Raw genomic sequence first — 12,500 nt, 5'->3', positions numbered from 1 at the left:
CCCTTTCTCCACCTCTCTTCCTCTTTCTCCATCTCCCTTCCTCTTCCCCCTCTCTTCCTCTTCTCCACCTCTCTTTCTCTCCCCCTCTCTTCCCCTTCTCCACATCTCTTCCTCTTTCTCCACCTCTCTTTCTCTCCCCCCTCTTCCCTTTCTCCACCTCTCTTCCTCTCCCCACCTCTCTTCCTATTTCTCCACCTCTCTTCCCTTTCTCCACCTCTCTTCCTCTCCCCCCTCTCTTCCTCTTTCTCCACATCTCTTCCTCTTCCCCCCTCTTCCTCCTCTCCACCTCTCTTCCTCTTTCTCCACCTCTCTGCCTCTTTCTCCACCTCTCTTCCTCTTCTCCACCTCTCTTCCTCTCCCCCATCTCTTCCTCTTCTCCACCTCTCTTCCTCTTCTCCATCTCTCTTCCTCTTTCTCCACCTCTCTTCCTTTCCCCCTCTCTTCCTCTTTCTCCACCTCTCTTCCTCTCCCCCCTCTCTTCCTCTTTCTCCACCTCTCTTCCTCTTCCCCATCTCTTCCTCTTCCCCATCTCTTCCTCTTCTCCACCTCTCTTCCTCTTTATCCACCTCTTTGCCTCTTTCTCCACCTCTCTTCCTCTTCTTTACCTCTCTTCCTCTCCCCCTCTCTTCCTCTTTCTCCACCTCTCTTCCTCTTCCCCATCTCTTCCTCTTCCCCATCTCTTCCTCTTCTCCACCTCTCTTCCTCTTTCTCCACCTCTTTGCCTCTTTCTCCACCTCTCTTCCCTTTCTCCACCTCTCTTCCTCTCCCCCCTCTCTTCCTCTTTCTCCACCTCTCTTCCTCTTCCCCCCTCTTCCTCCTCTCCACCTCTCTTCCTCTCCCCCCTCTCTTCCTCTTTCTCCACCTCTCTTCCTCTTCCCCCTCTTCCTCCTCTCCACCTCTCTTCCTCTTTCTCCACCTCTCTGCCTCTTTCTCCACCTCTCTTCCTCTTCTCCACCTCTCTTCCTCTCCCCCATCTCTTCCTCTTCTCCACCTCTCTTCCTCTTCTCCATCTCTCTTCCTCTTTCTCCACCTCTCTTCCTCTTCCCCCCTCTCTTCCTCTTTTTCCACCTCTCTTCCTCTTTCTCCACCTCTCTTCCCTTTCTCCACCTCCCTTCCTCTTCCCCCTCTCTTCCTCTTTCTCCACCTCTCTTCCTCTTTCTCCACCTCTCTTCCCTTTCTCCACCTCTCTTCCTCTTTCTCCATCTCCCTTCCTCTTCCCCCTCTCTTCCTCTTCTCCACCTCTCTTTCTCTCCCCCTCTCTTCCCCTTCTCCACATCTCTTCCTCTTTCTCCACCTCTCTTTCTCTCCCCCCTCTTCCCTTTCTCCACCTCTCTTCCTCTCCCCACCTCTCGTCCTATTTCTCCACCTCTCTTCCCTTTCTCCACCTCTCTTCCTCTCCCCCTCTCTTCCTCTTTCTCCACATCTCTTCCTCTTCCCCCCTCTTCCTCCTCTCCACCTCTCTTCCTCTTTCTCCACCTCTCTGCCTCTTTCTCCACCTCTCTTCCTCTTCTCCACCTCTCTTCCTCTCCCCCATCTCTTCCTCTTCTCCACCTCTCTTCCTCTTCTCCATCTCTCTTCCTCTTTCTCCACCTCTCTTCCTCTTCCCCCCTCTCTTCCTCTTTCTCCACCTCTCTTCCTCTTTCTCCACCTCTCTTCCCTTTCTCCACCTCTCTTCCTCTTTCTCCACCTCTCTTCCTCTTCCCCATCTCTTCCTCTTCCCCATCTCTTCCTCTTCTCCACCTCTCTTCCTCTTTCTCCACCTCTTTGCCTCTTTCTCCACCTCTCTTCCCTTTCTCCACCTCTCTTCCTCTCCCCCTCTCTTCCTCTTTCTCCACCTCTCTTCCTCTTCCCCCTCTTCCTCCTCTCCACCTCTCTTCCTCTCCCCCTCTCTTCCTCTTTCTCCACCTCTCTTCCTCTTCCCCCTCTTCCTCCTCTCCACCTCTCTTCCTCTTTCTCCACCTCTCTGCCTCTTTCTCCACCTCTCTTCCTCTTCTCCACCTCTCTTCCTCTCCCCCATCTCTTCCTCTTCTCCACCTCTCTTCCTCTTCTCCATCTCTCTTCCTCTTTCTCCACCTCTCTTCCTCTTCCCCCTCTCTTCCTCTTTTTCCACCTCTCTTCCTCTTTCTCCACCTCTCTTCCCTTTCTCCACCTCCCTTCCTCTTCCCCCTCTCTTCCTCTTTCTCCACCTCTCTTCCTCTTTCTCCACCTCTCTTCCCTTTCTCCACCTCTCTTCCTCTTTCTCCATCTCCCTTCCTCTTCCCCCTCTCTTCCTCTTCTCCACCTCTCTTTCTCTCCCCCCTCTCTTCCCCTTCTCCACATCTCTTCCTCTTTCTCCACCTCTCTTTCTCTCCCCCTCTTCCCTTTCTCCACCTCTCTTCCTCTCCCCACCTCTCTTCCTATTTCTCCACCTCTCTTCCCTTTCTCCACCTCTCTTCCTCTCCCCCCTCTCTTCCTCTTTCTCCACATCTCTTCCTCTTCCCCCCTCTTCCTCCTCTCCACCTCTCTTCCTCTTTCTCCACCTCTCTGCCTCTTTCTCCACCTCTCTTCCTCTTCTCCACCTCTCTTCCTCTCCCCCATCTCTTCCTCTTCTCCACCTCTCTTCCTCTTCTCCATCTCTCTTCCTCTTTCTCCACCTCTCTTCCTCTTCCCCCCTCTCTTCCTCTTTCTCCACCTCTCTTCCTCTTTCTCCACCTCTCTTCCCTTTCTCCACCTCTCTTCCTCTTTCTCCACCTCCCTTCCTCTTCCCCCTCTCTTCCTCTTCTCCACCTCTCTTTCTCTCCCCCTCTCTTCCCCTTCTCCACATCTCTTCCTCTTTCTCCACCTCTCTTTCTCTCCCCCCTCTCTTCCCTTTCTCCACCTCTCTTCCTCTCCCCACATCTCTTCCTCTTTCTCCACCTCTCTTCCCTTTCTCCACCTCTCTTCCTCTCCCCCTCTCTTCCTCTTTCTCCACCTCTTTTCCTCTTCCCCCTCTTCCTCCTCTCCACCTCTCTTCCTCTTTCTCCACCTCTCTGCCTCTTTCTCCACCTCTCTTCCTCTTCCCCACCTCTCTTCCTCTCCCCCATCTCTTCCTCTTCTCCACCTCTCTTCCTCTTCTCCATCTCTCTTTCTCTTTCTCCACCTCTTTTCCTTTTCCCCCCTCTCTTCCTCTTTCTCCACCTCTCTTCCTCTTTCTCCACCTCTCTTCCCTTTCTCCACCTCTCTTCCTCTTTCTCCACCTCTCTTCCTTTCCCCCTCTCTTCCTCTTTCTCCACCTCTCTTCCTCTCCCCCTCTCTTCCTCTTTCTCCACCTCTCTTCCTCTTCCCCATCTCTTCCTCTTCCCCATCTCTTCCTCTTCTCCACCTCTCTTCCTCTTTCTCCACCTCTTTGCCTCTTTCTCCACCTCTCTTCCTCTTCTTTACCTCTCTTCCTCTCCCCCTCTCTTCCTCTTTCTCCACCTCTCTTCCTCTTCCCCCTCTCTTCCTCTTCTCCACCTCTCTTCCTCTTTCTCCACCTCTCTGCCTCTTTCTCCACCTCTCTTCCTCTTCCCCCTCTCTTCCTCTTTCTCCACCTCTCTTTCTCTTCCCCCTCTTCCTCTTCTCCCCCCTCTCTTCCTCTTTCTCCACCTCCCTTCCTCTTCCCCCTCTCTTCCTCTTCTCCACCTCTCTTTCTCTCCCCCCTCTCTTCCCTTTCTCCACATCTCTTCCTCTTTCTCCACCTCTCTTTCTCTCCCCCCTCTCTTCCCTTTCTCCACCTCTCTTCCTCTCCGCCCTCTCTTCCTCTTTCTCCACCTCTCTTCCCTTTCTCCACCTCTCTTCCTCTCCCCCTCTCTTCCTCTTTCTCCACCTCTCTTCCTCTCCCCCTCTCTTCCTCTTCTCCACCTCTCTTCCTCGTCCCCCTCTCTTCCTCTTCTCCACCTCTCTTCCTCTTTCTCCACCTCTCTGCCTCTTTCTCCACCTCTCTTCCTCTTCTCCACCTCTCTTCCTCTCCCCCTCTCTTCCTCTTTCTCCACCTCTCTTTCTCTTCCCCCTCTTCCTCTTCTCCCCCCTCTCTTCCTCTTTCTCCACCTCTCTGCCTCTTTCTCCACCTCTCTTCCTCTTCTCCACCTCTCTTCCTCTCCCCCTCTCTTCCTCTTTCTCCACCTCTCTTTCTCTTCCCCCTCTTCCTCTTCTCCCCCTCTCTTCCTCTTTCTCCACCTCTCTGCCTCTTTCTCCACCTCTCTTCCTCTCCCCCTCTCTTCCTCTTTCTCCACCTCTCTTCCTCTTCTCCACCTCACTTCCTCTTTCTCCACCTCTCTGCCTCTTTCTCCATCTCTCTGCCTCTTTCTCCACCTCTCTTCCTCTCCCCCCTCTCTTCCTATTTCTCCACCTCTCTTCCTCTTCTCCACCTCACTTCCTCTTTCTCCACCTCTCTGCCTCTTTCTCCATCTCTCTTCCTCTTCTCCACCTCACTTCCTCTTTCTCCACCTCTCTTCCTCTTTCTCCGCCTCTCTTCCCCTCACCCCTCTCTTCCTCTTTCTCCACCTCTCTTCCTCTTCCCCCTCTCTTCCTCTTCTCTATCTCTCTTCCTCTTTCTCCACCTCTCTTCCTCTTTCTCCACCTCTCTTCCCTTTCTCCATCTCTCTTCCTCTTTCTCCATCTCTCTTCCTCTTTCTCCACCTCTCTTCCTCTTTCTCCACCTCTCTTCCTCTTTCTCCACCTCTCTTCGTCTTCCCCCCTCTCTTTCTCCACATCTCTTCCTCTTTCTCCACCTCTCTTTCTCTCCCCCCTCTCTTCCCTTTCTCCACCTCTCTTCCTCTCCCCCTCTCTTCCTCTTTCTCCACCTCTCTTCCTCTCCCCCCCTCTCTTCCTCTTCTCCACCTCTCTTCCTCTTCCCCCTCTCTTCCTCTTCTCCACCTCTCTTCCTCTTTCTCCACCTCTCTGCCTCTTTCTCCACCTCTCTTCCTCTTCTCCACCTCTCTTCCTCTCCCCCTCTCTTCCTCTTTCTCCACCTCTCTTTCTCTTCCCCCTCTTCCTCTTCTCCCCCTCTCTTCCTCTTTCTCCACCTCTCTGCCTCTTTCTCCACCTCTCTTCCTCTCCCCCTCTCTTCCTCTTTCTCCACCTCTCTTCCTCTTCTCCACCTCACTTCCTCTTTCTCCACCTCTCTGCCTCTTTCTCCATCTCTCTTCCTCTTCTCCACCTCACTTCCTCTTTCTCCACCTCTCTTCCTCTTTCTCCGCCTCTCTTCCTCTTCCCCCTCTCTTCCTCTTCTCCATCTCTCTTCCTCTTTCTCCACCTCTCTTCCTCTTCCCCCTCTCTTCCTCTTTCTCCACCTCTCTTCCCCTTTCTCCACCTCTCTTCCCCTCACCCCTCTCTTCCTCTTTCTCCACCTCTCTTCCTCTTCCCCCTCTCTTCCTCTTCTCCATCTCTCTTCCTCTTTCTCCACCTCTCTTCCTCTTTCTCCACCTCTCTTCCCTTTCTCCATCTCTCTTCCTCTTTCTCCATCTCTCTTCCTCTTTCTCCACCTCTCTTCCTCTTTCTCCACCTCTCTTCCTCTTTCTCCACCTCTCTTCCTCTTCCCCCCTCTCTTTCTCCACATCTCTTCCTCTTTCTCCACCTCTCTTTCTCTCCCCCTCTCTTCCCTTTCTCCATCTCTCTTCCTCTTTCTCCATCTCTCTTCCTCTTTCTCCACCTCTCTTCCTCTTTCTCCACCTCTCTTCCTCTTTCTCCACCTCTCTTCCTCTTCCCCCCTCTCTTTCTCCACATCTCTTCCTCTTTCTCCACCTCTCTTTCTCTCCCCCCTCTCTTCCCTTTCTCCACCTCTCTTCCTCTCCCCCTCTCTTCCTCTTTCTCCACCTCTCTTCCTCTCCCCCTCTCTTCCTCTTCTCCACCTCTCTTCCTCTTCCCCCTCTCTTCCTCTTCTCCACCTCTCTTCCTCTTTCTCCACCTCTCTGCCTCTTTCTCCACCTCTCTTCCTCTTCTCCACCTCTCTTCCTCTCCCCCTCTCTTCCTCTTTCTCCACCTCTCTTTCTCTTCCCCCTCTTCCTCTTCTCCCCCCTCTCTTCCTCTTTCTCCACCTCTCTGCCTCTTTCTCCACCTCTCTTCCTCTTCTCCACCTCTCTTCCTCTCCCCCATCTCTTCCTCTTCTCCACCTCTCTTCCTCTTCTCCATCTCTCTTCCTCTTTCTCCACCTCTCTTCCTCTTCCCCCCTCTCCTCCTCTTTTTCCACCTCTCTTCCTCTTTCTCCACCTCTCTTCCCTTTCTCCACCTCTCTTCCTCTTTCTCCACCTCCCTTCCTCTTCCCCCTCTCTTCCTCTTTCTCCACCTCTCTTCCTCTTTCTCCACCTCTCTTCCTCTTTCTCCACCTCTCTTCCTCTTTCTCCACCTCTCTTCCCTTTCTCCACCTCTCTTCCTCTTTCTCCACCTCCCTTCCTCTCCCCCTCTCTTCCTCTTTCTCCACCTCTCTTCCTCTTTCTCCACCTCTTTTCCTCTTCCCCCCTCTTCCTCCTCTCCACCTCTCTTCCTCTTTCTCCACCTCTCTGCCTCTTTCTCCACCTTTCTTCCTCTTCCCCACCTCTCTTCCTCTCCCCCATCTCTTCCTCTTCTCCACCTCTCTTCCTCTTCTCCATCTCTCTTTCTCTTTCTCCACCTCTTTTCCTTTTCCCCCCTCTCTTCCTCTTTCTCCACCTCTCTTCCTCTTTCTCCACCTCTCTTCCCTTTCTCCACCTCTCTTCCTCTTTCTCCACCTCTCTTCCTTTCCCCCTCTCTTCCTCTTTCTCCACCTCTCTTCCTCTCCCCCCTCTCTTCCTCTTTCTCCACCTCTCTTCCTCTTCCCCATCTCTTCCTCTTCCCCATCTCTTCCTCTTCTCCACCTCTCTTCCTCTTTCTCCACCTCTTTGCCTCTTTCTCCACCTCTCTTCCTCTTCATTACCTCTCTTCCTCTCCCCCTCTCTTCCTCTTTCTCCACCTCTCTTCCTCTTCCCCCTCTCTTCCTCTTCTCCACCTCTCTTCCTCTTTCTCCACCTCTCTGCCTCTTTCTCCACCTCTCTTCCTCTTCCCCCTCTCTTCCTCTTTCTCCACCTCTCTTTCTCTTCCCCCTCTTCCTCTTCTCCCCCCTCTCTTCCTCTTTCTCCACCTCCCTTCCTCTTCCCCCTCTCTTCCTCTTCTCCACCTCTCTTTCTCTCCCCCCTCTCTTCCCTTTCTCCACATCTCTTCCTCTTTCTCCACCTCTCTTTCTCTCCCCCCTCTCTTCCCTTTCTCCACCTCTCTTCCTCTCCGCCCTCTCTTCCTCTTTCTCCACCTCTCTTCCCTTTCTCCACCTCTCTTCCTCTCCCCCTCTCTTCCTCTTTCTCCACCTCTCTTCCTCTCCCCCCTCTCTTCCTCTTCTCCACCTCTCTTCCTCTTCCCCCTCTCTTCCTCTTCTCCACCTCTCTTCCTCTTTCTCCACCTCTCTGCCTCTTTCTCCACCTCTCTTCCTCTTCTCCACCTCTCTTCCTCTCCCCCTCTCTTCCTCTTTCTCCACCTCTCTTTCTCTTCCCCCTCTTCCTCTTCTCCCCCCTCTCTTCCTCTTTCTCCACCTCTCTGCCTCTTTCTCCACCTCTCTTCCTCTCCCCCTCTCTTCCTCTTTCTCCACCTCTCTTCCTCTTCTCCACCTCACTTCCTCTTTCTCCACCTCTCTGCCTCTTTCTCCATCTCTCTGCCTCTTTCTCCACCTCTCTTCCTCTCCCCCCTCTCTTCCTCTTTCTCCACCTCTCTTCCTCTTCTCCACCTCACTTCCTCTTTCTCCACCTCTCTGCCTCTTTCTCCATCTCTCTTCCTCTTCTCCACCTCACTTCCTCTTTCTCCACTTCTCTTCCTCTTTCTCCGCCTCTCTTCCCCTCACCCCTCTCTTCCTCTTTCTCCACCTCTCTTCCTCTTCCCCCTCTCTTCCTCTTCTCCATCTCTCTTCCTCTTTCTCCACCTCTCTTCCTCTTTCTCCACCTCTCTTCCCTTTCTCCATCTCTCTTCCTCTTTCTCCATCTCTCTTCCTCTTTCTCCACCTCTCTTCCTCTTTCTCCACCTCTCTTCCTCTTTCTCCACCTCTCTTCCTCTTCCCCCCTCTCTTTCTCCACATCTCTTCCTCTTTCTCCACCTCTCTTTCTCTCCCCCCTCTCTTCCATTTCTCCACCTCTCTTCCTCTCCCCCTCTCTTCCTCTTTCTCCACCTCTCTTCCTCTCCCCCTCTCTTCCTCTTCTCCACCTCTCTTCCTCTTCCCCCTCTCTTCCTCTTCTCCACCTCTCTTCCTCTTTCTCCACCTCTCTGCCTCTTTCTCCACCTCTCTTCCTCTTCTCCACCTCTCTTCCTCTCCCCCTCTCTTCCTCTTTCTCCACCTCTCTTTCTCTTCCCCCTCTTCCTCTTCTCCCCCTCTCTTCCTCTTTCTCCACCTCTCTGCCTCTTTCTCCACCTCTCTTCCTCTCCCCCCTCTCTTCCTCTTTCTCCACCTCTCTTCCTCTTCTCCACCTCACTTCCTCTTTCTCCACCTCTCTGCCTCTTTCTCCATCTCTCTTCCTCTTCTCCACCTCACTTCCTCTTTCTCCACCTCTCTTCCTCTTTCTCCGCCTCTCTTCCTCTTCCCCCTCTCTTCCTCTTCTCCATCTCTCTTCCTCTTTCTCCACCTCTCTTCCTCTTCCCCCTCTCTTCCTCTTTCTCCACCTCTCTTCCCCTTTCTCCACCTCTCTTCCCCTCACCCCTCTCTTCCTCTTTCTCCACCTCTCTTCCTCTTCCCCCTCTCTTCCTCTTCTCCATCTCTCTTCCTCTTTCTCCACCTCTCTTCCTCTTTCTCCACCTCTCTTCCCTTTCTCCATCTCTCTTCCTCTTTCTCCATCTCTCTTCCTCTTTCTCCACCTCTCTTCCTCTTCCCCACCTCTCTTCCTCTCCCCCATCTCTTCCTCTTCTCCACCTCTCTTCCTCTTCTCCATCTCTCTTTCTCTTTCTCCACCTCTTTTCCTTTTCCCCCCTCTCTTCCTCTTTCTCCACCTCTCTTCCTCTTTCTCCACCTCTCTTCCCTTTCTCCACCTCTCTTCCTCTTTCTCCACCTCTCTTCCTTTCCCCCTCTCTTCCTCTTTCTCCACCTCTCTTCCTCTCCCCCCTCTCTTCCTCTTTCTCCACCTCTCTTCCTCTTCCCCATCTCTTCCTCTTCCCCATCTCTTCCTCTTCTCCACCTCTCTTCCTCTTTCTCCACCTCTTTGCCTCTTTCTCCACCTCTCTTCCTCTTCTTTACCTCTCTTCCTCTCCCCCTCTCTTCCTCTTTCTCCACCTCTCTTCCTCTTCCCCCTCTCTTCCTCTTCTCCACCTCTCTTCCTCTTTCTCCACCTCTCTGCCTCTTTCTCCACCTCTCTTCCTCTTCCCCCTCTCTTCCTCTTTCTCCACCTCTCTTTCTCTTCCCCCTCTTCCTCTTCTCCCCCTCTCTTCCTCTTTCTCCACCTCCCTTCCTCTTCCCCCTCTCTTCCTCTTCTCCACCTCTCTTTCTCTCCCCCCTCTCTTCCCTTTCTCCACATCTCTTCCTCTTTCTCCACCTCTCTTTCTCTCCCCCTCTCTTCCCTTTCTCCACCTCTCTTCCTCTCCGCCCTCTCTTCCTCTTTCTCCACCTCTCTTCCCTTTCTCCACCTCTCTTCCTCTCCCCCTCTCTTCCTCTTTCTCCACCTCTCTTCCTCTCCCCCCTCTCTTCCTCTTCTCCACCTCTCTTCCTCTTCCCCCTCTCTTTCTCTTCTCCACCTCTCTTCCTCTTTCTCCACCTCTCTGCCTCTTTCTCCACCTCTCTTCCTCTTCTCCACCTCTCTTCCTCTCCCCCTCTCTTCCTCTTTCTCCACCTCTCTTTCTCTTCCCCCTCTTCCTCTTCTCCCCCCTCTCTTCCTCTTTCTCCACCTCTCTGCCTCTTTCTCCACCTCTCTTCCTCTCCCCCCTCTCTTCCTCTTTCTCCACCTCTCTTCCTCTTCTCCACCTCACTTCCTCTTTCTCCACCTCTCTGCCTCTTTCTCCATCTCTCTGCCTCTTTCTCCACCTCTCTTCCTCTCCCCCCTCTCTTCCTCTTTCTCCACCTCACTTCCTCTTTCTCCACCTCTCTGCCTCTTTCTCCATCTCTCTTCCTCTTCTCCACCTCACTTCCTCTTTCTCCACCTCTCTTCCTCTTTCTCCACCTCTCTTCCTCTCCCCCTCTCTTCCTCTTCTCCACCTCTCTTCCTCTTCCCCCTCTCTTCCTCTTCTCCACCTCTCTTCCTCTTTCTCCACCTCTCTGCCTCTTTCTCCACCTCTCTTCCTCTTCTCCACCTCTCTTCCTCTCCCCCTCTCTTCCTCTTTCTCCACCTCTCTTTCTCTTCCCCCTCTTCCTCTTCTCCCCCCTCTCTTCCTCTTTCTCCACCTCTCTGCCTCTTTCTCCACCTCTCTTCCTCTCCCCCCTCTCTTCCTCTTTCTCCACCTCTCTTCCTCTTCTCCACCTCACTTCCTCTTTCTCCACCTCTCTGCCTCTTTCTCCATCTCTCTGCCTCTTTCTCCACCTCTCTTCCTCTCCCCCTCTCTTCCTCTTTCTCCACCTCTCTTCCTCTTCTCCACCTCACTTCCTCTTTCTCCACCTCTCTACCTCTTTCTCCATCTCTCTTCCTCTTCTCCACCTCACTTCCTCTTTCTCCACCTCTCTTCCTCTTTCTCCGCCTCTCTTCCCCTCACCCCTCTCTTCCTCTTTCTCCACCTCTCTTCCTCTTCCCCCTCTCTTCCTCTTCTCCATCTCTCTTCCTCTTTCTCCACCTCTCTTCCTCTTTCTCCACCTCTCTTCCCTTTCTCCATCTCTCTTCCTCTTTCTCCATCTCTCTTCCTCTTTCTCCACCTCTCTTCCTCTTTCTCCACCTCTCTTCCTCTTTCTCCACCTCTCTTCCTCTTCCCCCCTCTCTTTCTCCACATCTCTTCCTCTTTCTCCACCTCTCTTCCTCTTTCTCCGCCTCTCTTCCCCTCACCCCTCTCTTCCCTTTCTCCACCTCTCTTCCTCTCCCCCTCTCTTCCTCTTTCTCCACCTCTCTTCCTCTCCCCCCTCTCTTCCTCTTCTCCACCTCTCTTCCTCTTCCCCCTCTCTTCCTCTTCTCCACCTCTCTTCCTCTTTCTCCACCTCTCTGCCTCTTTCTCCACCTCTCTTCCTCTTCTCCACCTCTCTTCCTCTCCCCCTCTCTTCCTCTTTCTCTCCACCTCTCTTTCTCTTCCCCCTCTTCCTCTTCTCCCCCCTCTCTTCCTCTTTCTCCACCTCTCTGCCTCTTTCTCCACCTCTCTTCCTCTCCCCCCTCTCTTCCTCTTTCTCCACCTCTCTTCCTCTTCTCCACCTCACTTCCTCTTTCTCCACCTCTCTGCCTCTTTCTCCATCTCTCTTCCTCTTCTCCACCTCACTTCCTCTTTCTCCACCTCTCTTCCTCTTTCTCCGCCTCTCTTCCTCTTCCCCCTCTCTTCCTCTTCTCCATCTCTCTTCCTCTTTCTCCACCTCTCTTCCTCTTCCCCCTCTCTTCCTCTTTCTCCACATCTCTTCCCCTTTCTCCACCTCTCTTCCCCTCACCCCTCTCTTCCTCTTTCTCCACCTCTCTTCCTCTTCCCCCTCTCTTCCTCTTCTCCATCTCTCTTCCTCTTTCTCCACCTCTCTTCCTCTTTCTCCACCTCTCTTCCCTTTCTCCATCTCTCTTCCTCTTTCTCCATCTCTCTTCCTCTTTCTCCACCTCTCTTCCTCTTTCTCCACCTCTCTTCCTCTTTCTCCACCTCTCTTCCTCTTCCCCCCTCTCTTTCTCCACCTCTCTTCCTCTTCCCCCTCTCTTCCTTTTTCTCCACCTCTCTTCCTCTTTCTCCACCTCTCTTCTTCCACCTCTTCCTCTTTCTCCACCTCTCTTCCTCTTCCCCCTCTCTTTCTCCACCTCTCTTCCTCTTCCCCCTCTCTTCCTCTTTCTCCATCTCTCTTCCTCTTTCTCCATCTCTCTTCCTCTTCCCCCCTCTCTTCCTTTCTTCACTTCTCTTCCTCCTTCTTCACCTCTCTTCCTCTTCCCCCCTCTCTTCCTCTTTCTCCACCTCTTCCTCTTTCTCCACCTCTCTTCTTCCACCTATCTTCCTCTAGGTGCACCTGCGTTTTGAGATGGAGATGGAGAGAATGAAACAGATTCATCTTAAAGAGCTGGAGGATAAAGAGGAGGAGTTAGAGGACGTACACAAGTCCTCCCAGAGACGGGTAGGTGACAGCTACTGACCACAGAATGGGACCACTGCTTAGGTTAGAACAGTTACTGACTGTCAACTTATTATGAACAGTGGTGGAAAAAGTACCCAAATGTCATACTTGAGTACAATATACCCTAAAAAATGACTTAAGTAGTACATTAAAGTATTTTTTACTTAAGTACTGTACGGCCCTGATCTCACCACTATAGAGATGTTTTACGACAGCCAGGATTAGTATGAGGAGATCAATCATCTACATCAAGCATATATAAAACACCTGGTTCCTTTGTTTAACTGTTGAACATGGTTCCACTACGTCCTGTAAAACA

General features: G+C 52.7%; 1 protein-coding gene across 5 annotated transcripts in view; it reads left to right on the top strand.

The window, feature by feature from the left end:
* LOC139408507 (unconventional myosin-XVIIIb-like) overlaps positions 1-12,500 on the top strand; it is a 65,287-nt gene that overhangs the window by 37,558 nt on the left and 15,229 nt on the right. For all 5 annotated transcript variants that reach the window (XM_071152479.1, XM_071152478.1, XM_071152477.1 and 2 more), the window contains one exon: positions 12,071-12,181. In XM_071152479.1, the coding sequence (XP_071008580.1) occupies positions 12,071-12,181 (111 nt within the window). The remainder of the gene's footprint in view (positions 1-12,070; positions 12,182-12,500) is intronic.

The sequence above is a fragment of the Oncorhynchus clarkii genome, chromosome 5, assembly GCF_045791955.1.
Source record: "Oncorhynchus clarkii lewisi isolate Uvic-CL-2024 chromosome 5, UVic_Ocla_1.0, whole genome shotgun sequence".
NCBI lineage: Eukaryota > Metazoa > Chordata > Actinopteri > Salmoniformes > Salmonidae > Oncorhynchus > Oncorhynchus clarkii.
Note: the sequence above shows the minus strand (reverse complement) of the source record. Positions and strands in the feature narration are given on the sequence as shown.